At 38.8% G+C, this 25,823-nt stretch overlaps 2 protein-coding genes across 2 annotated transcripts in view; one reads left to right on the top strand and one right to left on the bottom strand.

The window, feature by feature from the left end:
- Window positions 1-8,224: 8,224 nt before the first annotated feature.
- Window positions 8,225-24,861, bottom strand: RAG2 (recombination activating 2). The gene is made up of 2 exons (XM_072338311.1): window positions 24,785-24,861; window positions 8,225-9,842 (listed from the first exon to the last, which is right to left on the bottom strand). The coding sequence occupies exon 2, from the start codon at window positions 9,830-9,832 to the stop codon at window positions 8,225-8,227; it is 1,608 nt and encodes a 535-aa protein (XP_072194412.1). The 5' UTR covers window positions 9,833-9,842; window positions 24,785-24,861.
- The window catches only part of IFTAP (intraflagellar transport associated protein), a 39,941-nt gene continuing 24,185 nt past the window's right edge, over window positions 10,068-25,823 (top strand). Inside the window, 2 exon segments of the mRNA XM_072338312.1 lie at window positions 10,068-10,197; window positions 19,282-19,423. Coding sequence (XP_072194413.1) covers window positions 10,087-10,197; window positions 19,282-19,423 — 253 coding nt within the window. The 5' untranslated portion in view covers window positions 10,068-10,086.

The raw sequence follows: 25,823 nt of genomic DNA on the forward strand, positions 1-25,823 counted from the left end.
ATGTAAAATACACTTGGTGTTGGGCTTGTGATAGTCTTTCTGAGTGGAAACAGCTTCCTTTTCAGGCCTGTAGAGGTACAGGGAAGGTTGAAGCTTTCATTTTTGTACTCCCTTTTAAAGATGCTGAGTGGAGTTTAATGAAATGTCTTGTCTGTTGGAAGCTTTGAACAGAAGCAGTGCAGCAGTGAGTTTACCTGTTGTTATGTGAGATGGAAGTTGAAACAAATTGCAAAGAAGGGCCATGAATTTATTTTGGTCTCGGAGTGTTGGTTACGAGTGAGGAAGACAGAGTAAACAAGGTTTTATATAGAACAGTATTTTGGAATGAATATAATACTGGAAAGTTATGACACTGGCTGAAAAACCAAGCATGGCTATTTGTTCTGCTTGCATTTTATAAGCTATTTTGCTACTTACTTTTCAAGAGGGTTTGATTATTTTACTGATGGCTCTTTGGCTTTTATAAGTCAAGATTTGGTAGTGAGACAGTTAGGTAATTGCTTTGGGATGGACAAAGTTTGGGTATTTTTACACAATATACTGACTAAAGATACAAACTTTGATCTCAAACATTTAAAACATTTAATGTTTAGGTTGTAGTTCTGCTTAGGAGCAGGTGGTGGTATCAGCATGCTAATTTACTATATGAAGATAAAAGAAAGGTAGCTATGATTTTTTAGTATATTTTTATTGTAGTGCATTTACTCTAAAATGAAAACCTGTGCTTGTGCTCCTAAATGAGCATTATAGTGTCTTGTGTTTATCTCACTATACAAAATACATTTAAGCTCTGCTATGCAGCCTGTTGCTTCACACAGACTTCAGATTTTGATGGTGACTTCAGTATGTAGTAGACTTTGTACCACTTTAATCTTACTGGGTAAATTCTTGGCCTTACTGAAGTCACCACTAAATTGTCATTGAATGCAAGCCCACAATTTCACCCGATGACAAAAAGTCATAGCAGACCCATTTCTCAAGAGGTGGATGTTAACTTTATCAGGTACATGTCGGTGTTCTGATCTTCTCCTTTAAATTGTTCCTTTACCATTTCTGCTATGCTGAGCCTTTTCTCTTCTAGGACATGTCACTTATTTCATTTTCTAGATATATAAAATGTCAAGAATGATGTTTATTAACCTCAAGGATATTTTATATAAAGGCATAGGGAAAAGAACAATGTGCTGCCTTGAAATTACTGTATAGTGTATTTTACATTACTACAACAATATTTAGTTAGCATTCCTCATATTTTGAACTCTATCAGGAGCACCATTATGTTGGTAGTATTTGCCTTTCTGAAGTGTTATTGCTACACGACTGAAGGCTGCTCAGATCAGATGAGATTCCACCAGTAATTCTTGTTGGTAATGTTGGTTTAAACAGATAAAAGGATTTAAAAGTTAATGCGTATAAACCATGAGGTTTGGAAACTAAATTATTTCTGGACATATCACCAGTGCAAATGAACAAGTCTAGACCTTTATTCAGCAGTGTTCAAATGCAAGCTTAAATTCAAGTGTGACTTGACCACTGAATGCACGCATGCATACATAATGTAAGCATTTAGTGGTAGCTTACATCTAACAAAAATTAAACGTTAAAATAATATGGATTTTATTCAATGACATAGGTAAGAAATATATTCAGAAATATCTGAGATATCCCTAAATGGCCTAACCTTTCACATTAGCACCTGTAGCGAGGGCACAATTGTGTCTGAAGAAATACTTCAGAAACAAGATTAAGTGAACAAACAATCAAAAGCGTGGATCAAAAAAAGCAGTGCTTTTTGTTTTTATTTTAATGTGGCAGCAGTTGGTTTGCGAATGTAAGGGAAGAACAAACTTAAAGGACTACTGGTCTGAGGTTTTTGTTAGTAACATCTTGCTCTTGTTATTTACTAAATTTTTGAGAGTCTGGTATTTGCTATTTATGCACTATGAAGAAGTAGAGTTAAGCATTAGAAACAAGTATAAAAATTAATAATATTCTGATGATGTCTTTTATTTTATTTTATTATTTTAAATTTCTAAGGTATTTTGTAATTTAGGATTTAGTTTTAATAGGGTTTCTTTAAATATAGTTTAACATTATGTCAAAATTTGAGGCTAGCAATAGTACCTTTTTCTTACATTTTATCTTCTAAGGAGTCATAAGAACAGCAGTCTTTTTCATGGCTTACCATGTACCTCTGCACTTACTGGGTGTTCATTTCTAGATAAAATTATTTCTTTCAGTTCCTTGAATAAAACAAGTACTTCCCATTGAGCATAAATGCCAGGTTTACATTAGTAACAGTTTTTACTAATAAGTGCAGACAAGTACAACTGTTTCCCGTGGAGTATGAGTATCAACTGTATGGCAAAGAATATCCTTTAGCAGTAAATGCAGACACGCTTTGTATTTTTAGTACACTATATTTCATTATGCAAATAGTTGCACACTTTTTTTTCCCTGTTGTATGCCTATTTAGGGCAATTGTATTACCTTAGTTTTCATTCTTCCTTTGCTTGAATAGCCTAAGGTCTAGTTTAATAGTCCTGACTGAGCTCATGGTGATTTTCACCTTGTTTAAGCGGCATATGTTGCTTTTGCACAAGAGTGAATTTCACCCACAAATAAACCCAACCTGTTTCCTGCACTGCGTACACACCACTGCAGAGACAAGCCAGACTTCAGTCATTTTGCACACGTAATCTCAGTGACTCCACTGTCATTTTCAAATTCCGAATTCATTTTAACACACTACTTACATAGGAGCAAGCAATTTGTCCCACTCCATTCAAATGCGCTGAGTACATCTCATCCATATATGTCTGATTTCTCACAACGAACTCATGTACTCATCAGGCTGAACAGTGCATGGACTGGGGCACAGGCATGGAGGAGGATAAGGAAGTATTCTTTTGTGAAATGCTATGGAGCCCCCAAAACACGTTTCACATCCCACCAACTATGGGCAGAACAACTGACACAGGAGATTGTTAATATTTTCTTATTTTTTTCTTTAGGCTTGAATCTACTTTAATCTTTGTTTTTCCTCATTGTTAACATTCTGTGTAAATCAAGAGACTCTTTGAGAGTTTTGAACTCATTAAAACAAACAGAACTGAAAGGGTAGGTACCTGCAAGTGGAGCTTTGTAAACAGGAATAAAATAAGAATGCTGCATGCACACAGGCATGTATCCCAGAGAAAACACATTTTGACTGCAGACAGGTGCATCATTTGTTTACTCAGCCTATTGTTAAGCTTTTTGGTTTTGAAGAGGCTTCAGAAAAGTGGAGACACTTTTATTCATGGTACTCTCTCAAACCTTCATATTTTCTTTTTCTATGCTAATACTTGGTAAAAATCTGTCAGTAATTACTTCAAGGTGAATGCTTTTCTTTTTCTTTTTTGAAATTGTATTGACTGCATTCTTCGTACAATGACATTATGTATCTTGTTTTGTTAGTTTTATTCAAGGGCTTCAGATTATGAATTGCCTTGTTATGAAATGATGTGAATACAAGAGAAGTCTTGACTGTGGTCTCACAAGTTTTTTCTTCACTGGAATAATTCTATTGACTCTAAGCAATCCAGCTTTGATTTGTACTCAGGTAATTCAGACACAAACTTTAGATATTTACAGCATCCCAGCTTCTCACTGCACCGAGTTCCGTGTGCAGTCTCACAGCACAGCTTCATCATTTTACTTATTGTTTTAGTTTTGTTACTTGTTTTCAAATAAAGGTTTTATAGGTATTTAAGTTTCTGAATTTGTATTTCTTTATAGTTTTTTGACTGTGCACATAAGGTTGTGACAACAGTCTCACTTTTCATTTAGATTGTGCGTGCTTTTTGATTTCCATTTGCTTTCCTTCCATTGATATCTCAGGGTCAAGTAACTTACATAAACCAACTAGTCTGGATGGAATTAATGCTGAGCAAATTGAGCATTTACATTATTAGCTACCTGATTTCCTGATGCAATCAGGTAATTAGGTACCTAATTTCTAGACTTTATATAACCAACTTAATTCTATCAGCTGACAATAAATAAAAATTCCTGGACGGAAAAAATTGAACTCATTTAAAGAGGAAAACAAAAACAAAGCCAACCCTCCCAGACAGTTTCCTGGTAAATTGGGATGATTTCATTCCTTTATTCCCAAATTAATGATCATAGAATCACAAAATGGCTTAGTTTGGAGGAGACTTTAAAGACCATCTAGTTGCAACCTCCCTGCCACAGGCAGGGTTGCCAGTTGCTAGATTAGGCTGCCCAGGGCACTGTCCAACCTGGTCCTGAATGCATCCAGGGATGAGGCACCCACAACCTCCCCAGACAACCTGTTCTAGTTCACCACTCTCTGAGTAAAAAAATTCTTCCTAACATTTAACCTAAATCTACCCTGTTTTAGTTTAAAACCATTCCCCCTTGTCCTATCACTATCAGACTATGTAAATATCCAGTTCTCTTCCTGCTTGTAAGCTCCCTTCAAGTATAAGAAGGCTGCATAATGTCTCTCTGGAATCTTCTCCAAGCTAAACCAACCCAGCCTCCTCAACCTTTCTCCACAGGAGAGGTGCTCCAGCCCTTTCATCTTCTTTTTGGCCTTCCTCTGGACCCACTCCAACAGCTCTGCATCCCTTCTGTAGTGGGGGCCCCAAGCTTGGATGCAGTGCTCCAGATGGGGACTTACAAGGGCAGAGTAGAGGGGGACAATCACCTTCCTCTCCCTACTGGCCATAATAACTGACTGAAATTTACTTTCCGTGTATTCTCACCAGAATCAGAATCAGATGAAGAGTAATGGGGTCTACCACCACTGTTCTTCAAACTGCTGTTTCAGGTGATCGAATATAGTGTAATCTTCAAAGAAATGATCAGCTCCAACTCTTTAGTATGGGAGCTTTTCTACCTTCGTCATCAAGCTTAATATTGCCCATAGTCCCAAAAGACACTTTAGAAAGGATTTAATTAGCAGATTTTCTAGCAACACCAGCAGAGATGTCAAAAGGTAAAACTGCTGTATTTTCATCCCACAGCTTTTCCTCTTAAGATGGGCATTTTGAACAAGAGAAATCACAATAAGTACCAACAAAAGGGTGGTTCTGCACACATCGCAGTGGCTAATGCATGTTTTGAGATGCAATGCATCTTTTATCTTGCAATGTTTATCTTGCTTTTTTGTTAAAGAGGGACAATTTCCAAAACCCAAATACAGGCACAAAACAGGAGTTTTCTCAAGCTCTTCTCAGAAGTTAGTCTTGCTTGAAATGGGAGAGGGTAGGAATCAAATACGGAGCCAGAGTCTCCAATCCTTACAACAATTAAGCAAGTCCTTTTGTGTGCACTGCACTAAACCTAGTAGTAAATAACCTTATAGTTTCCTTTTCAATCTGAGCACAATCTTTTTCTTTTGCTTTGGGCTCCCAGTGGCATTATTTTCAGTCTTTTCAATGGTCTTTTGGCACAGTGAGTCACTCTGAACTATGACACGTTTTAGTGCTACCACTAAAGTTTGTGCTGTGCCTTTCCTGTAGATTAATTAGACACTTCAGCATTTAAGTACCTTCCACAAGCAGGAAAACCATATACTATTATCTTAAAAGCTAATGATAACAACAGCAACACTAAAATGTGACTGGGAACCCTGATGCTGCTTGTTGTGGTTATAAAACACACAGGTCAGTAGGATGCAGACACAATAGGGATTTAGCTCTGCACTCAAATCTGCTTAATTTTATCCTCTAATTCTACCTTGCACAAGAAAGAAACTGATTATTGATTAGCTGGTTTAAAAGACGATCAATGCTCCAACAAGTACATGCCTCAAAAGCTTCATCAGAATTATCAAATAATTAAATATTCTCTGCAACCTTGAATGCTATGTGAAGCATTTTCACTTACAGGTCACTGGTCACACACTTCCTTATCCCTGAGTCCTTAGGAATTTTATCTTTTACTTTACCTATGATTTACTCTTCCAGCAGTAACTCTGAGATGTGATTTAATGCTTGTTCTACTACCCTTCGTTGCAAGGCTGGGACATGGTTTGACTAAGCGATTTCTCCCTCCTTATGAAGTGACACATACATTTAAAAAAGTCATAGACCAAACAAATTTGTTGCCCAGTGTGGCTCCTCAGGAATTGGAGATATCAGTAGCAACTGGGTAACAGGCAAAATGCAAACTGGCTATTGCCAGGGACTGAAAGTAATTGTGAGGAGTCCTTCACTGCTGTACAGTGGTGGAGGGATGAGGGGTGGATTTCTGTTGTGTGCATCTATTGTTTTCCTGTCGGTGTTGTGATGATGTTCTTGAATTTTAATGTGGAGACTGTTTGTTGTTGATGTAAATGGAGTTTGTAACATGTGCTGAATGTATATTTTAATGACAATTTGGCTGAGTAATACCTATGACTAACCAACAAAAGAGGATATTGTCTATTGAAATTCAGCAGTTTGAAGGGACTTTCATTTCTCTTTCTAACTTTCACTTATTCCTTTGAAAAACATACAGTCTTATTTATTCTGCGTATATTTTGAGGAAAGAGGAAACTACCATTTAAATCCATGGATTTACACTAATGTAAAAATGGACGAAACAAGTCTCAGTATGATCTACTTCCCATTTACAAATTCTACCCACACTATAACCTCCGTCAGAGTACAAGTGGTTGGAAATAGAAATTTTGTCTTGTTACCCTTTACTATCCTCTACTGTTGACTCGTGAAGGTGTCAAAGGGAGAACTGTGCATACAATTTGTGCTGATGGGAACACATTGCTGCTTTTGAAAGGGGTGGCTGCTCAGGGTCTGCACATACTGATCAGATGGCTGACAGCTGCTCCTGCTGCTTTTCCTTATAATTCAGGACTCCAGCACAAGAACTGGACTGTGAATACTGAGCTATTAGTGTTAGCTCACAAATGTTGAATAGATGGTATCGATTTTTTGAAAAGATGTTTGGAGCAGTAATAAAAATAAAAAATGAAGTAAAAAATGATGAGGCTTCACAGATAGCCAATAAAAGATTCCACAACAAGTTAGTAAACTCTTGGGCTATTCGACCTTGACGATGTCCTTTTCAATCTGAATCCAATCTTGCCCCCATGCTTTGAGCAGCTAGCTGCATTTGTTTTCACCCTCATGACGCAACACTGGCTCAGTGAGTCACCCTGAGCAACAGCTTGCACTTTCATACTGTCACAGTCTACCCAGTCACCCTGCAGGATCAGAGAAAGAAACGTGCAAGGGAAGACCTGGAGTAAATGATAAAAGTCCTATTCATCAGAAGGAACTTCTGAAGTCAATGGCAGCTCACAGCATGTGGCAGCTGTGAAGTCAGACCCCTTACAGACTTTAGATGGACCTCCCAAGCACACATACTCACGTACTGTCCTTTCCTAGACTTTGACATTTGCAGTGTTCGATTTACTCCAAGAACAGGTGAAAATAACCCACTCATTTTTATTACAAACTTCATTGTCCAACTAATATATTTTAAAAAATACAAATGCAAAGCAGTTGTTGACAACAGTGATTTACAAACTCCATTTAATTTTTACTGTCAGGTGATAATCCTTAATGCTGGCCAAAACTGACACATCACCATTCAGTACCTTTCAAAATAAAAAGATGAATTATCCAGAATTAAATGCTTGAAAAGAAAGATCTTCGTAATGGAAGTCCCTGAAGAAAACTGACCCTCAGTGTCTGAATATTTCATTGTTTCTGACACAAGGGACTTAAAAATCACTTCAATTTAAAAACAGATTAATTTTAGCCCATTACACTAACATAAAATTGGAGTAAGGCAGTTATAATTAGGCCAAATATTTCTAGAATTACTCATTAAGATTAAAAAGAACAAATAAAATGGGCAATATGGTCTTTGTTTACTGACAGATGCTAACACCACTGAGTACATGAGATATCATCTTTTCCTACAAGCAGTTCTACCACATTTACTGGGAATGACTGGAGAGTAAGTTATACTACTGTACGTGACTGTGTGTTTGTACAATGCCCTCTGTGACGAGCTTCCTATATGGATATTACAAAAACATACATAAGAAACAAAAACTGTTCATGAGCTTTGAAATATAACTGAAATATTGAGATAAGATCAATCTAATAAAACAATCAGTAGGAACCTGAGGAACCCGTTTTTCTTCAACCATTGCTAGCTGCTTTAGTCTCCCAGCGGAATACAAATCAGTGTTACAAATCTATTCAAATAATCTCCGAAGAAAAGACTTTTTCACTGGTGTGGTTAACTTCATGCTTTTCTTTTTGTGCAGTTGCTTCATGGGTTGCTTTTTTAGTTGCAGTGCCTTTTTGGGAGTTTGCAGCCCTTTATTGAGGTCAACATGCTCGTTGCAAAAGTACTTGACATTTGCTTCTGAGAGCCGTAGAAGCATGCTCTCTGACAGATCCATACACTGTGCATGAACCCAATGGCCAGACCTACCGGAACACAAGATCATTGCAGGCTTGTTGAGTTCTGTTGAATAGAATGGCACCCAGGTATTAATGTCAATATTGCAGCTGGCACAGCAGATGATCCAGTACCCCGTTTCTGATTCATCTTCTTCATCATCTTCATTGTAAGTATCAGTGTCATCAACATCAAAGCTACTGGCTTCAGCACTAAAAGAAAACTCTTCGGAATCTTCAAATGGAGTGGAGTCTCCTTGGTCTTCGGTAGATGCCTGACTGCATGCTTGTGCTGTCAGTTCTTCCTCTTCATCCTCTTCTGCTCTGTTGCATCTCAAAATGTAGAAGTAGTTTGCATCTGAGACTAACTGTTTGTTGGCCCCAGGAATGCCCAACAATACGGACCCTTTGCCCATATCACAGCCAAACCATATCCTACAGTGTTTAATATCGGGTGTCCAGTCTGGGCTCGCCCTTTCAACAATCTCTATTTTATTATCTTCCAAAACTATAGTATTACAGATCATCCGTTTCTGGTTGTCAGACTGGTAGCCCCCAACAAGGACAAATTCAGTATCACCAGTCTGAGTCACAATACCACTTGACACAGATATTCCCCCTGGCAAGATAGAGCAGGTCACAGCTGGGCTGCCCAGAGGGAGATCAACTTTTAGTTTGTATAGGCTGGGAGGCCGGGTGTTATTTTGAAGTGAGTGGCCTCCCAAAATGTAGATTGTATCATCCCTGGCAACTGAAACATGGAAGGAAAGTCCATCTTGAAGCTCTGGAAGTATGTATGATGTACAGCACCCAAACTCAAAATCAATAAGAAACACAGATGGCAAACAGTCAACTACACTATTCCATTTTTCAGTAGTTCTCTGTGCAAGGGGAATATATGATCTACCTCCAAATACAACAATCATGCTTTTTCCCCGGCTATGAACTACATTAATTGTATGTCCGTATCTAGCTTCAGGGACATCTCCATCTAGATCTTTCTCAATGCACTGAAATGTGGTTTTCTTGGTAGTTTTGTTTACCATACTCATAATGTAAACCTTATCAGAAAGATCATTGTTAGGTGTTTTCCCACCATGAATGATGTACTGGTGCTTATCGGATTCTCCGCTGACTCTAAGTGTGCAAATAGCTGGGTAGCGGAGTGGGGGAAGGTAACAGGAATCCCTAGAGAAGGCAGCAGGTTTCATTTTGAGCTCATTCTGCTTTATATCAAGGAAGAAAACACCCGTGGGACAGGATCTCTTCGGCCATCCTTTCTGCCCAAAAAAGAAGACATGCCCATCAAAATTCAGCAGGGAAGAACCTGGCTGAAGCAAGGATGAATTGCTGACAGCCGATACCATCTGCAGTGACATTGCATCTGCTGGTTGGGTCATCTTGCGATATCTGAGGCAAAGAACACAAAAGAAAGATGTTTTGAACACTCTGTGTGAGTATCTGCTTGAATAAATGGCATTAAAATTGCGTGCTAGTTCTCTCATCATTTAAACTGCATGCCAGCTCTGTGCAATTTTGTAAAGAACCTGGAAATATTTATAAGCATAATGCTTGCGCTCGTGGCTGCTGGGCCAGCGTTACTGCTTCCATTCGAGCAGTGCAGTAAAGGCCACACACAGTGCCCGGGGCTCCCATGGAAACGCCGGCCCCGGGGCCTGCTGGGCCCGGTAGTTTTCCTTCGGCGGCTCTACCAGGCTCGTTTCCGAGGCGAGGCCACCCCGGGTGCGACGGGGGTCCGCGGGCGGTGAGTGGGGCCGAACGGGTCGGAGCCTTTCCGCATCGCCGCCGTCAGCGGGCGGAGCCGCCCCCGAGCGCTGACGGAAGGCGGGTGCTTGCGCGGGGCCTGCAGCGCTGGGAGCGTGGGGGGGCCCATAGCGCCAGGCCCCGCGGTGCTAAGCTGGGCTCTGCTGGGCTTCCTAGACAGCCCGGCTCGTGGGACCGGCCTCTTTAAACTGAACAGCGGGCGGGAATACAAGGCAAAGATCAAGATTAGTTGAAGACATGTAGGAGCAGTCGAGCCCAGCCGTGTTTCTAACCATGTTATTGCCCGCATGCTGTCTGGCTCTGTTTAGGATCGATGGGCTGACTGCTCCGTGCTTTTGCAGTTAAATGAGTCTCGTCAGATGTGCTTGGGCCATAGCACATGGGAGGGAACACACAGCCCCTACTGTTGTCAATTGAAGAAAAAAGAAAAAAAAAGAAAAAGAAAAAAATAATCAAATTGCTTTTTTTTTTTTGCATATTGTGGTATCACTCAAATATCACGGTGAAGCAGCATCCCGTTCTGAGGATGTTTTTGTTATTATTTGTATAAAGAGAAATGTGCCAAATTGTTTACATCCGGATGAGATGCTAAACAGAAACCTTTGCTGCCTGTTTCTTACAGCTATTCAAAACATGGTCTGTTTAGAGGAGTATGCGCACATTTGGTTTCCTGGGTTGTATTTCCTGTCTTTCATATTGTGTAGCTTCTTTGTTTTTATGGTTGTTAGTAAAGTAATTGAACTTCCACACTAAGGATGCCATGAGCACACCAGTAAGTTAGGATTACGGTATTTTCCAACTGGTTTGTATTTGAAATCGAAGGAGTATTAAAAATGGCAAACAGTTTAACTGATGTGTTGGCAGTGTTGAGTTCTTAAGTATATACTATCCAGAGAAACTGTTGGAAATAGAGTGGGGAAAAGACCAATGAAAGTAACTAAAAATGAGATTGATAGACATACAGAATGTGCAGGTTAAATAAAACATACTTAAAAGCACTTCCTCCTTGTCACTTGCTTAGTATTCCTTGGCCTTTAAATAAGTAAGCAGTTCAGTAAGTGAAGGAGAGAATCTTTATCCTGGATTCTGTGACAGAAGTAGCTCCTTAGGCCCTTGCTGGGATTGTTTTGTCTTTCCAGGTTGTTCGTGCTGTTTGTAGCATGCTCACATTGTGTGGCTGATCTTGGGCTGTGCTGATTTCCACCTCTAAGCTATTACTGACATGACATAAAAAAACAAAACAGCACCTGTATTCATGTTAATTTCACAGTAATTGGAATGTTGCCAAGTAGTAAATGATTAGATCTTACAAACTGCAGCAAACCAAAAGCACCTTTCAGTCATAAAATAAGGCATTTGAATAGCACTGATTAGACATGGAGAGAAAACAGATTGCAGGATAGCATGGAGTCTTAGATGGTAAATGCCTCTTGCTGACCATCAAACTCTGTCATTAGTTTGTAATTATTTGTAACTCGGCAGCAACACAGTTATCTACAGTACGTTTAAATTCGTCTTGCAATATTATATATTTTTTCTTTTCCTCTGTCTGATCTGCAGGGTCTCTCCTTTTGCAAAACAGCAAGCAAGTACTCTTTCCAAATTCTTCACAATCAAAATAATATCCAGACACCTGCAGAGCTTTGAAGTACTCCACAAAGAGGATTAAGAAAGGAGCTGTTTTGAGAAATAGTATTTTACGCATTTCTTAAGTGTATCAACCAAGTTTGCTCTGGGTAAAACAGTAAGGCAGACGTACCTGGCTGTTGGAGTGCTTTTGTGTCCTCCAAAATCTTTCTATGTAATTGAGATTCAAATGTGAGCACTGTGAGGAATCTTCTCTGACAGCACAGGGGCTTGTGGCATGGAGGGGAATCTATCTGCTCAATTTGCAGATGTGTTCCTGAGAACTCACTCTACTGTGGCTAACTGGCTGTGACCGTTTTATTTTTCTCTTTTTTTTACCTTTCCTCTCTTGTCTTCAGATGGCACAACAAGAAACCCACCAGCCTTTGGGAGGTTTAACTCTTTGCAGCTGAACTAGTTGAACAATTGTTAAAGCTTGGAGCGTGCACTTCTTTGTAGGTTAATTCTTTACTCTGCTTCACCCATCAAGCTTATGATCTTTTTTGGAATTTTTTGCTACCAGTTTAGTGTAAAATACAAACTGAAGTAATTTTTGTGCGTCTTCAAAGGTGGACTAATTTCAGTGTGTAGTAAAAGAATGATTGAGGACTGACTACATTTTCAGTCCAAATCCCACTGAAGTCAGTGACCCTCTGATTAGATCTTAAAGAATGAAAACTTTGCTCCCTCCTGTGGCATTTTTCATCAGATTCACAGAGCTTTTCTTCAAGTTAGACTCTGCAAAGTCCTATGGGAACATATTCTTTCAGCAGCCAGCAGTGCTGGGGCACAGAGGATAAACCATTTATATAACATAGCACAGCAAGTAAACTGAAGAACCTAGAAAACAATTCACTCTTCATAGCTCCTTGCTTCTGTTTCCTTTAACCTATTTCACTCACTCCTGAGTTCCAACATCTGTCACACAGTATTTTAGAAATGCCTTATCTCCCATTTGAAACTGCAGCGAGAATAGAAATAAGAACAGCTTGTAATGGAATTTGGTTTGTACAGGAAAGCAAACACATCCAATGTTTGTGAAAAATCATCTGGAGACACTGAAAAACTGTAATGCAGATAGGATGTGGTAGAGTTTCTCATTTGAAATATAGCAGTTGTAAGGCATTGTGCCCTGTATTGTCTGCTTGGGCCTATTACTTCTCCAGCGAAACAAATAGCGAAGGAAACTGTACTGCAGACTTAAGAACCAGAGAACTTAGCTTTGCCCATAACTTAGGGTATTCACATCAGATATACTTGTATTTTCAGTAGTGCTCTGATGATATTTGACAGATTCATACTGAGCGTTTCACATAGTCTAACCCTTGTTTGGAACTGAGATCAAAAGATCTACTGGTAGAAGACTTACAAATATTTAAGATAAAATCCAACCTTCTCTTGATATTTTATATTCATTTTATTCTCCTTCTGCTACTTGATGTGTCTGATCTCTAGAAGTTCTTTTTCCAATTGCTGTGGATGAGAAGACAGAGAAATTAAAGTTTGTTGGCAACATCACGTTGGTTTTAGATGAGGATGTGGTCAGTCCGAAATGGTCTTCTGTAACTGTCAGTGACAAACTGCTTCGGAAGATCTGCAGGCAGCTGGTGGCTTTGGAATAATGTATCTACAAGGCAGAAAAATCATGTTCAGAAACTGTGCAGTTCACAGCAGGAATATCTAGGGTTTGCAACTGGAAATTACTTGGCAGAGAACCAAGGTGAAAATGAATCAATAGACTTCTTCACAGTTTTCTATTTTAATAACGTTGACATACTGTCTTTTCGGCAGGTTGCTCATTGTCATGGAGATGCTTTGTTTCACTTCATTTTCTCCTACTACACTTAATTAGGTAATATATAATTTACATCTTTGTCCTATGTCATTCCAAGTTGCGCTGAGATATTTCCACACCTGTCAGTATATTATCTGCAAGTAAACTTCCATTCGAGGAGTGAAGATGGCTTTCCATGGGTTACAGCAACACACTTTAGGGAGTCAAGACAGGGGATGCCATCCTCCTTGTTTGTGGAAGTAACCATTCAGGATGCAAGTGTGTGGCTAGATACGTAGCCAAAACTCAGGGCTCAAGCCTGTAGAGGAAGGAAGGCATGGGGATTCCAGTGTCCTAGAGTTTTCAGTGTTCTGTCTCTTCCAAAACCATCAGTAAACAGTGTTTGATAGATGAGTGACAGGGCTTTATTTGTAGGCCTGGTTTAAAACAGCTGACTACATTCAGCTGTGCTTTGATGGTAACATCCTGGAAGATCACACTCCGGGGGACGGTGGCTACTGTGCTTCAGAATTGTTTGGGCACAGGAGATGTTGCCCTTTGTCAAAGGTCTCTAGATGGTCTTTAAAGTGCTTATCACTTGTGAAGCAATTGGAAATTCATAAAATAATAACAATAATAACAATAATAATAATAAATAACCGAGAAAAAAAGCCAACTCGACAGTAACAAAAACCTAAATCCCCTGATATTGTATGGTACTAACATAATAGTGCTGAAACTGAGCAGGATCAGCATGCTTACTTGCAATTAAAGCTCTTACACATCCTGTAAAACCCTCTGCAAGCTGTGTGTGAGAGGCCTGTGTTTTTGACCGTCAGGAAGGTCGACTCTGAGGCTTGGTAATGCACTTACATAAGCAGATGCAGCTTCCATTCAAGCAAATTGCTGATGCATTATGTGTACGCCCTTAAGACCTTCTCCTGCTGAAGGCAGTGGCAAACATCCAGCTGATTTAAATAGGATTAGCTGCTGCAGATCACACTAAATTGAGAGGTGCTGCAAGAAGCATCATTTGAAAGTTTTTGTGCTTTGTAATTGAAACTTTTGTTTCCAGCTCATTCCTGTGGTTGGGTTGCCCTGCAGCTGGCGGTGGCCAGGGGTTTCTGCTGTCAGCGTGGATGAGTGGGGGGAAGAGAAGTAGGGCAGGACTGTGTGCAGGAGGTTTTCTTCTGCAACCGTAGCTCTGCAGCTGTTTAGCCAGCAAGGAAACAGCTGACTGCCTTCTGGAGAGTGGGTAACCTTCTGTTCTGCACCACTAAAAATGTTTTCTGCTTTTCTCAGTGCAGTCAAGAGCCCGCAGGATCATTCCTTTCCCTTGGCCCACTTCTGAAGTGTCATCCTGAGGTGCTTGTGTTGTGTCCATATGAAACCAAAAACATTCAAGGACACGCTGAGGTTGCAACTTTCCATGCCTCCTTGCTGAAGTATCCAGGTCAAAGGAGTCTCTAAAATTAAGCTCTTTCTAGTGCAGATTGGTATTTGAAACCTTTGTGGATGAGAGCTGCTAGAGAAATGTTTGCTCCTTTGTTCTGTATTGCGGGTTGTAAAAGGGTAAGATTGCATTTATGAGGTGTTAGTTAGATCTTAAGTATTAGAGACTCCTTTGGAAAAGGTTAGTTGTGACACATTGCTTCCCGTACTGGCTGTACAGGAGGAAAAGATCAGGCACTGTCCAATAGTAACAGCATGTAAGATGTAAAAATAGTACATTTGTATTTGATCTGATTTGTACATAGTTTATAAAATCTTGAGCGCAGGTGTATGTAGTGATAATTTCCACAAGCCCACAAGTGATCTATGTGTACTTCTGCATATCCTTATTTTAATAGAGAATTACTTTTGGTAGGGTACGTTCATAGCGTGGCAACCTGACTGAGCTATGCCAGAAGTGCTGGAGTACTAAAAAAATGCAGGAAAACCATATTCCACTGCACTTTAAAAATTGTTTAATGGAACTAATAACTGCGTAATTGAAATCATGCTAATATTCACTTGATCTGCTTTGTGATTCAATGCAGAGATTTCTGGTTTGGCTTAAACTGCTGAGAAGAGGACTGTATTTTGAGAAATAAAATTGATTTTGCACAATCTGCTGATGATCTGCAAGACTAAATGAATGATCACCTCAAGAAACCTCATTATAGTAATTTGGATGAACGAGCAGGATTGAGATGCAAAAAGAAGTAATAATAGTTGCTGCTTAAATGAATCTCTTGCTAATATTTGAGTCCAAACTTAACTATTCAAAGCCAGCACAGGGAGAGGATCAGATGTCTTTGCCTCACTTTCCTTGACACTTAGTTTGATGCCCTTTAGGAGGAAAAAGGAAAGTTTTGGTTTCAGTGGTAGTTACTCTCCATCTGAACAATGTAGTCATTTCATTCTTAGAGGTGAGAGTGTATCCAATTCTTAAACAGTGTGTTTATTCCAATCCATTACTGTAAGTTAAAATAGCCTATGTTATTTTTTCTCCCTCTTGAGAGTCTTCTGGTCAGTCTGCTTTCAGTTGTTTACATTGCAAAACTTCTCTGCAGCTGACACGTTGTGCAGTTGGTTTAAGAATGGCCCAATAATAAAATAGGTGGGAAACTGCAGAAAACTGAAGTGAATGAAAATAAAAAATACAAAAACATTGATAGGTTGAGTTCAGTTTCTGAACACCTCGTAATGATGTCATCCATCCTAACCACATGCTCAGTTTCAGGAATGTGTACTCCGAAAGCTGACATCTGTGCTTTTATTTAGGCTGGTAGAATAAGACTGTGCAGTTCTTCAAAGTAATTGAAAATAGGTGGAACGTGCAGGTATAGCTTCTCTCTATTGGTTGCCTGAAGGAGTGCTCTTCTGAGAGAACCTAAGCTTGCATTTGGACTTAACAGGTTCTTACCTGTGGTATCCTGATTCCGTAGTCTTAATTAACAGCTCTGTAGATGTGCAAGAAAAGATTCAATCTATGTCAGGTTATTACTTCTGTATTCCATTATTCTATTCATTTCTTGCTTTAGATTTTTATTTAACACAACTGTGATGTTTTCATAAAAGCAATGGAGGTAAAATAAACAGATGGATGTCATAACTACAAGTAGGGTTTTCTCCCCTCTTTTCCAATATAGGATTTATTAAAATACTAATAATTCAGTGAACTCAGGTTACATAATATATTCTCTGTGTTTTTCAGAAGAAATAAAGAAATGTGAATTATAAGTTATTTCCTCAACGATGAATGGCATTGACACAGCTAATGTGTATATGACAGCAGCTGTCATATACAAGTGTCAGGCAACAATAACTATCTTGGCTGTAGCAGAACTACTCTGGATATGCTGTTTTGTCTTGGACAAAAATTTGGTCTGTATTTCGGTAAAGAATGCTGTCCATCTTCTTCCGTGCTTGAACTATCCAGGGCATTTTTTCCACTATCTCTTAAAGATTACTTTTCTAGTGAAGCTTTTCCCAGTACATGCATATTGAACTACATGCTAGATGAAAATGCATAGGATCAGTGTAATGTATGTTTAAAACCTTTAGGGATAACTTCCTTTTTAGCCTATATCTGGAGATTTCAGGTATTAAATATTGGAATATATTCCAACAACATCCATTGCTGGCTTTTTCATGAGGTTGATGTTCTGGTTTTCACTGTTGTAATATGGCTGAAACTTTGTCAAGTTGAATTCAGCACTGCACATAGCTAACAATAATGACCAAAAGCTGGTATTCCTCCAGGGTCTTATTGTACTATTGCTCTTCCACAGCTTGACCAGCACAGCATGTTAAAACTTGAAGTGGTTTCTCAAGTTCTATAGAAAGCAGAGGCTGAGCAGGAGGGTTAGAGCTGAGCTATAGCAAAATGCAGATGCCTGGTCTGGGTGCTTAGTCTCAAACATGACTGGGTGTCTGGGTGGCTGCAGAATACAGCATTCACTGAGAATGCTGCCATTCAGCTTGGTTAATTATACAAACGTCCCCCCCCGAAATGGCTTATCAATTTTCACTCTTACTAGAGAGCTCTAGAGTAAAGGAATCTATGATGCCAGCCTTCCTCTGATTTGTTTATAAGTCAGTTAAGCTCTCTGTGACTCAGTTTTTCTCATCTGTGATTAGGTATAATATGTGCTTGTTGTGCGTCACGGGACTATTGTGGTGTTTATTTCATTAGTATTTATAAGGGCTTGGAGATCATTGATGCCAGAGAAAAACAAAAATTTGTTATTACCGCATTAAATATATTTATGTATATTTTTTCCTTTGACATCAGCCTTCGAAATCACTGCAGTGTTTCATATAATGAAATTTACCTCAAATAATGTCTGTAATAACTGAACAATAATGAGGAATAGAATGGCATTGCTTCCCTCTGAAACCACCATAATTTGCATAAACCACTCTGAGAGTCTGGTAACTGATATTCTTCTTGGTCAGTCCACAGAGTAATATGTGTTTGCTTTTGGCAGAACATTAGTGAACTCCGGCTTCAGGTCATGTGGGCATGCAGGTGTTTCCACATCTTCGGAACATTTGCCTTCTTTGCAAGCTGTCAATCCAGCAGAATTAGAGTTTGACATTAGAAATGATGCTTTATTTTCATTCTGAGCTTGGAACAATTCTTGCTTGATGTTAGTAAGTATAAAATCAGGTTGGCAGCCCTTCCTTAGTGTATTTGAAGTTAGATTTGAAGTTTTGCTGAAGAACTGAGGTTTCATTCCCAAAAGATGTTTTCTAATGCTGTGGTAAATTGACAGAAGAATCATGGGAATGTGTGAAAATCAAGCAGTAGTTGAATAATGCATTCTTGCATCCTTATTACATTTGTGTCTGCAAACTGGTTGTTTCAATTTTCTAGTTAGGTTGTGACTGTGGGAGAGAGTGGCAGTTCTGTGTGTCCAATGCCCCTACCTGTGGCTTCCTACTGCTGTCACTCTGGTCCTACTTGTACAAAAAATTAGTAACATAATCAACTGTTTAATATCACACAGCTGTTAAAATGTATTCACACAAGTTAAGAAAATACTGCATAGTGTTTCTGCAGCTCTCGGCATTTGTTCCCTTCCCAAGACAGGGTCCTTGCTTTTCTATACAGCTGACCAGCTCTATCATACTCTCCACATCCTGTGCGCTGCCTCAGCATGCACGTGTACATGGTGATTCACGTGCTGTATGAAATCTGGGTGTTGTGGCTTTGATGATACAGTGAGTGGTGCACCTGCAAAATGATGGATTTGGTCCAAGTGTTGAGCGTACAGGTGTCCTACTTGAAAGATTCAGCAAGTTAGCGAGTGGTGTCACTGTTTCTGCAAAGAAGGCAGGGGTCTGACAGATTTGAAGACTAACAACTCAAAGTGAGGGGAAGGAACCCCACTAAGAGAATCTGGCTCTTATGTGGCCCATATTACTCAAGAACATACATTTCAGGCATACATCTTCTCACTTTTTCTCTTTGTACTTTAAGTTACTACATGCCCTTGAGTTCAGGGGAAACGTGGTACACAGTCTAACTGAAGAGATTGGGACTTCACAAGGAGTGAAGAAAAAAATGACATTCTAGGGGTTATAAATGGTTAGGGACTCTTCAGTTCATATGTTTGCTGCCTACAGATACATATGCTTTTTTTATTATTATTATTATTATTTTATTTATTGCAGGAGAAGTCTGCTAACCCTTTGACTGGCAAGGTGTGGATTATGGGAGAACAACTGATAAACAACTGCATCCTTGATCAATTTATTAATAGCCATGAGCAGTCATACGAAGAGTTTCTAAGCACATTCACTTATCTTTTGAAAGGTATGTAAATCCCAAGTCTCCCAACAGAAACTGCAGCCTGAAAGGATGGTAAGAAGTGCAGCAGTAGTATTTAGAGTTCAGCTTTGTGACCTTAGGCAAATCCTTCTGATGTTTTTATTTCTCCTAACAGCAGTGAAATCTCTAATGACAGCTTTCCTTAGTCTGGTTCACACACTGCTGAGGTAGGGCCTTACAAGGTGGTTAACCGTGTTTTACTTTATTTAGGAACATTGTGGGGGGCAATATGTGGAAGGCTAGGCTTTCCTCACACAAGTCCCATGTCATTTTGCTAGGAAACTATGCATAAAAGAAGCAGCTAAGAAGAATACTTTGTAGTACACAGTGGCCTAAGATGTGTGCATTGTTTTAATAATGCTGGCTTTCTGTGCTATGTTATGGTAAGCACAAAACTGGCTCTACAAGTAACTTGAATGAAGGAATATCATGTTAGGGTAATTAGATTGAAAAGGTCTTCTGCTTTACAGGTAAAATAAAAGGTGGAGCTTAATTTTTATCTGAGTATTGCTGAGTTAAAGGAAGTTTACATTTGGACCCAAATTCTGTAGCTTAGGTTCATTTATTCTGGCCATTCCTTCAGGTGCAATAAAAATAACTGAGAGTTACATATTACTCAGTTATAATTCTCTTTACTACACCTTTGCACTAAGAATGATATCCTCATCTTACTGTGGAAGTACTGTTTTCCAATTACACCACGAGGCATGCTCAATTGACTAGCACTCAGAAGTCTGTCCTGTACTTGTCCTTCAGGCAGAACTAAGTGTCAGTCACAGGCACTGAGCAGAAAACCAGTGGGGGAGTCAAAACTGCCTCAGAAATAATCTTGTGGCAGTCTTCTGTCTCTCCTCCCAATAAAAAATGGAAGAGAAAGGAGGCACTGGGGGATGAGATAAGAGGATTGAAAATTAGCTTCTGGTCTTCTTTATGTATGATTGATGCACTGGGGATAGGTCCTATCTTAGAAGCATGCTTCATATCATGATGCTACTTGCAAAAAGCTTCAGCGTGTATTTCAATCACTTTCATTGTCACTACAGCATCTGCCACTAAAACTCTGTATATCAAAGGTAGAGTTTTAACTGAATCAAATGCTTAGAAATGTAGCTTCCTGTGCTGGTGTAAACAAAATAGCTCAGGTTGTTTTTCTACCGTCTTCATTTTCCTTTAAAAATACCCGAAGGTGCTGGTTTGCATTATAAACTAATGACCTGTAGAAATTCCACTTAAGGCAAAGGCATTTTAACATCAGAACAGCGCAAAAACATTCTGCAAAATATCACATTCTTAGTTTCTCAATTTTGCACTTGAGAAATAAGTCATTTGTCTTTTAAATAATAATAATAATAATAAAAAAAGCAACAACAGTAGCTTAAGAAGACTATCTGTTAATAGGCTCCAGAAATGTTCACTTTCATGTCATAAGTTCAGATACTCACTGTGGAGGTGCATTTGTGGTCACTGTCAAACAAAATCTGGCTGTTTACAGATTATCTTTCTGAATTTGCCTGATAATGTAGATCCAACCTCTGCATCTTCCTACAATGAGCATTAGCATTAGAATTTGCAGTCCTGCCTCATTAGATATAGAGATATGTTTGTGTACACAAATAACCAAACCTATTCAGTTATGTTTGTAAATTAGGTTGTAACATTGCAAACAGAAGAAACAAATAGAACTGATTGGATTCCACTGATTTCAGAGTACCATATTTATATAAGGTGACTTCCACTTGTACATAAATTTGTACTATCTCCCTAGGTGAGTTGCAGGGATATTTTCACCAGGAGCTTCTTCATTACTTTTGCAAGCATCTCATAAGAAGCGGGTTCTCTAACTTGTGTGCGATTTCTCTTCATTAGTTAAATTTACACACAATCAAATTGAAAAAATATATATACCATGAGTGCAAAATCCAAGCTTCATTGGCTGCTCTGGGCTATCTAGACAGATCCCTTTGAGACTGTAAACATTAGCCTAGACTAGGCCCTTGTGAACACATTAGAGTCTTCTTCTGACAGAACACTTCAATTCTTGTAAATACGGTAAACCAAATATTAATGAATTATTGCAAGCCTGGCTTTCACTGGATTTTTAAGGGTTCCTAACATCCTATTAAAGGAAATCTTATGCTTAGAATGCTGTCTTTTTATATCTGAGTGTGATATTACCTTTGGCTTCTCCATATACTATGAAAAGAGATCAAATTCTTCATTGTGATACTTGAGAAAATACTACTCTCAGCTTGAATGGAACAAAATTTGGAGTCAAAATAAGGCCCTTCTAAAACCTGTGTAATTTATTTAGTGATACATATGTGATTTAAACTTAATGGGACTGTAAAGTCCTAGCTTTGATATAGGAATTTAGTCTTCCTCATTATGGCACTGTTAAAAAAACAGTGACTCATAGTCTATTTGTTTTAAAGTGTGCTTGCTGATGTGGCAGAATTTTATAGACTAATAGACAATAAATTCTATTCTAAGACTTTTCCTTCACTTTTACCAGATCTAATAATGATAGAACATGAATTAACTTGCTTAAATGATATGTAAGAACCCTGAGCCAAGCATTTTAAAAATACATTATCCAACAGAACTTGATGAATTTTAAGTGCATAATATTTAGAAGTGTCATATATAGTGTATATATAGAAATATATATATAATCCTAAGTCAGTCAGCTGCTAGAATAAGAAGCTGTTGCTAGAATAAAATTCTTAGCCAAACCCAAGGATTGATTGATAGTTTCTCCATGCTCTTGGCTGCTTGACCACCAGAATTAAGTTCAGTCTATTGCTGTTGTTATGTTTGCTCTATTTCAGGTTTGCTCTATTTTCATTCTACTTGGCTCAGTGTTGAGGTCTGAGGGTTTTGATCAGGCCCATTTCCGAGTAAACCGAACCTTGGATGCATACTTCCTAGCCTCACTGCTGCTCTTTTAATGCTTCTGGACACAGCAGGCTGTCAAGCAGAGGAAGTTGGACAGTGGCTGACAATTTCTCTGCTTCCAGGTGGCACGCAAGAGCTATATTCTGTGTTGCGATCAAATTAATTTAACTCCCCAGTGAAAGCTCCTGATGTATTTAGTTCACAGTCCATTTGATGGTAGCTGTCTGCTTCTTTTTTTTGTTAACCGTGATGAGAAAAAACAACACCTTTAAACTTCCAACATAAGTGTCAGCAAAGGCACTTTACAAATTTGAGTCCAACCACAGAAAACATAGCAGAAAACTATATAAGAAATGACAGTAAATTCACTTTAATTTAAAAAAAATGGACCAGTAGGACAATGATAACCCCAAGAGAAATTTGCAGCCTTCTTTGTATGAGTGGATTTGCCAATAAAAGCAACTAGGCAGTTCAATAAAACTAATTAAATTAATCTGTCATCCCCAGGGAACTTAAACAGGGCATGAAATAGGGAAACAGCATCAATTCAGAGCTTTTTATTGATGTGTTTTGTTGGATCACTGGAAAGAATGGGTTGGGGAAAAAAATCTGCAGTTTCCTATTGATCATAAATGTAGTAGCCATCTCTGTAACCTTCATTCAATGTAGTATAGAATCAAATACCATACAGAGCCCTTAAATGCAGAGAAAAAAGAGAGAGATGCAAGCACAACGTCTAATTTCTGAAATAGTAATGGGGGGTCTGTTTTATGGATATTTATTGTCCTTTGAACTCAGTGGTGCTTGCTATGTAAAATACTTCATTTCCATTGTATAGATGGACAAAATAAGGCATAAAGAGGGGAAATTACTGAGCACAGCAGCTCACTGGCAGCATCCGATAAAGACGGAGCACTCTGACTCCCTGAAAATTGGACAGCCCGTGAACAGTGGTGTTTCCCTAATGGCAACTTTTTCTTTCCTGTGATGCCTCTCTTACTGAACAATTTTTAAAGATTTTCAGATGGAGAAAGATGTGTTTTTATTCTATGCATAACTTGCATCATTCTTGTTATCATTCTGGAAAATATCTAGTAGTTTTGCTGTTAATGTTTTGGTACACATTTCAGCCTCTAGCGATATATTGGCCCTGGTTGAATTCTGTTATGCTATATAAAATGGTAACACGGGGTGAACCCTTGCTCTGCCTCTTCACCTTGCCTTGAAAGGCATCAAAGTGTGCTAAATGCAGCTGTTGGCTAAGTTTCATGACACTCCAGTGAGGTGAGGAAATACTGTTAGCTCTCTTTTTCTAGATGAAGAAATAGCACAAAGCAAACATCAGAGATGAGAGCCATATAAGGGCTTGGCAGGACAACCAGATACAGTAACTGTGACCTCAAATTATATTTAGTGTTGAACTTCCCATATATATATATATATATATATATATATATATATATATTTTTTTTTATTATTATTATTTTATTTTATTTATTTATTTTTTTTTCCTGTGTCCAGTATGAGATCACATAGAAATGCCTACCTTCAAAGAAGTATCTACTTGCCTTTTTTAAAAAGCAGGCCACTCTGAAGATAGCTTAATTTCTCAGTGTTGATGGCCAAAATCAAGTATTTTTTAAAATACTTGGGATCTGTGATTCTTTTGAAGTTTGTTCCTACCTGATGCAATCTCTTTATTGATATTACTTGTTAAAAAACGTAACCCCTTTTGTGGATGTCAGATGCTTTAATTATGTCTGGTTGCCTTGTTCCTTACAGTGCTTATCTACTTATTTACTTGTGCTGAATTCTCCTAGAGTGCAATTACACAAAAGCTTTTTAAAACTAACGCTGTTCTGATTTATTAGACTGTAAAACAATCAACCCCCCCCCCCGCAAAGTGTAGAAATAATTCTAAATACATTCTGTATCTTTTAGCTGACATTTCAAGGATGGCTTAGAAGTGTGGAGTTCTTGTATACTGCATGAGAATTCTCCTGTTAGCTACTGTCAAATTCAAATTTTTCCAAGCTACTCCTCAAACACAGTTTCTGAGCAGTAACAGTCTGTGCACTCAGAAAAGGGTGGTGTAGATCACCTTTTTTTCTGAAGCCATCAAAGCATTCTCACCTTTGTCAGCTTCTGGAAAAAACCTTCAATTTCTTACATAATGATACACTCTCAATGTACTATAAAATCCTAAACATTAAACAGTCTGTGCCTTTGAGAACACATTTTTCCCTCACAGCAGAAACCCCCTGTTTGAAGTAAAGAATCAGGTCTAGTGCACTGGCACTACTTGGTAATGGTAGATGCCTCATGGTCCTGGCAGATATTAGAGGTATATCTCCCTTACTAGAACTGAGCTGATTAATAGCAGCTGAGAATCTGCTCTAAAAAGCCTTTCATGGTTTTCTGAAAATTTCAAAGATTACTGTTGGTCATTACCTGTTGGAAGAAGTAGAATTTTGTTCACGGATGCTGCTGAGGTGCTCAAATACACATCTGTTCTGTTGCTTAACTAACGGCACTGCAGTATTCAAACGGAGAAGGTATCTGGAAACAGCACTGTTGATCTGTGGAAGAATAATACATGTTTTAAAATGATCAGCTTGGATGAATGTGGTATAAACAGGAAATACTGCCACTCTTCTAACACTGATAATAACTAAAACCCAACAGAGACATAGATATTGATACAGATAAGCAGTACATAAAAACACAGCATATAGATGCCATTAAGGAGAAGTGGAGAGATACTGATGCAGTAAAAGAACAGATAAACTTTTGAAAATGAAGAGCTGATTAAGTTATGAAGAAGTATTTCTATGCATTAAGCTAAAGCAGATGTGTGGGCGGCTGAAATATACTTGATGTAAACAACAGTCATTCTTCTTTCCCTGGAAGAAGTAATGATTGGTACTTAAGAGATTACACGTTACTTGTCCCTGTCTACAGAATATTTATTTATCCAAGCTGAGGACACAGAATCATAGAGTTGCTCAGGTAGAAAAGACCTTTAAGATCATTGATTCCAACCACAACCTACCCATACTACCCTAATTAACAACCCTCCACTAAATCATGTCCCTGAGCACCACGTCCAAACGGTTTTTAAACACATCCTGGGACAGTGACTCAACCACCTCCCTGGAGAGCTGTATGGGAGATTGGCAATCACAACCTGAACCTCTGATTAATCAGCTGAGGCAAGTATGGGGTCAGCTGTGGGAGCACAGGTGAGAGTAATGTAGCTGTGCTCCCGGAAGGGGTGGAGCTCGACTCCATCCCCTTTGAGACCTCATTTAAGGGCTGACTCCCACTGAGGCTGCATCTCTTGGAGATAGCTCACCAGTGAGGACTGCCCCAGCTTCTTCAGCCAAGGCACCACCACCGGTGAGTTTTCCTTTACTTATTCCTTCTGTACATTTGCTACCATCTGTATATTAACAACCAATACAGGAGCCTATTCCAGTGTTTAACTACC

This window comes from Excalfactoria chinensis, chromosome 5 (genome assembly GCF_039878825.1).
Source record: "Excalfactoria chinensis isolate bCotChi1 chromosome 5, bCotChi1.hap2, whole genome shotgun sequence".
Lineage (NCBI taxonomy): Eukaryota > Metazoa > Chordata > Aves > Galliformes > Phasianidae > Excalfactoria > Excalfactoria chinensis.

What these genes read in the sequence shown, in the direction of transcription:
- RAG2 (XM_072338311.1), bottom strand. Translation starts at nt 9,832, where the DNA reads ATGACCCAACCAGCAGATGCAATGTCACTGCAGATGGTATCGGCTGTC.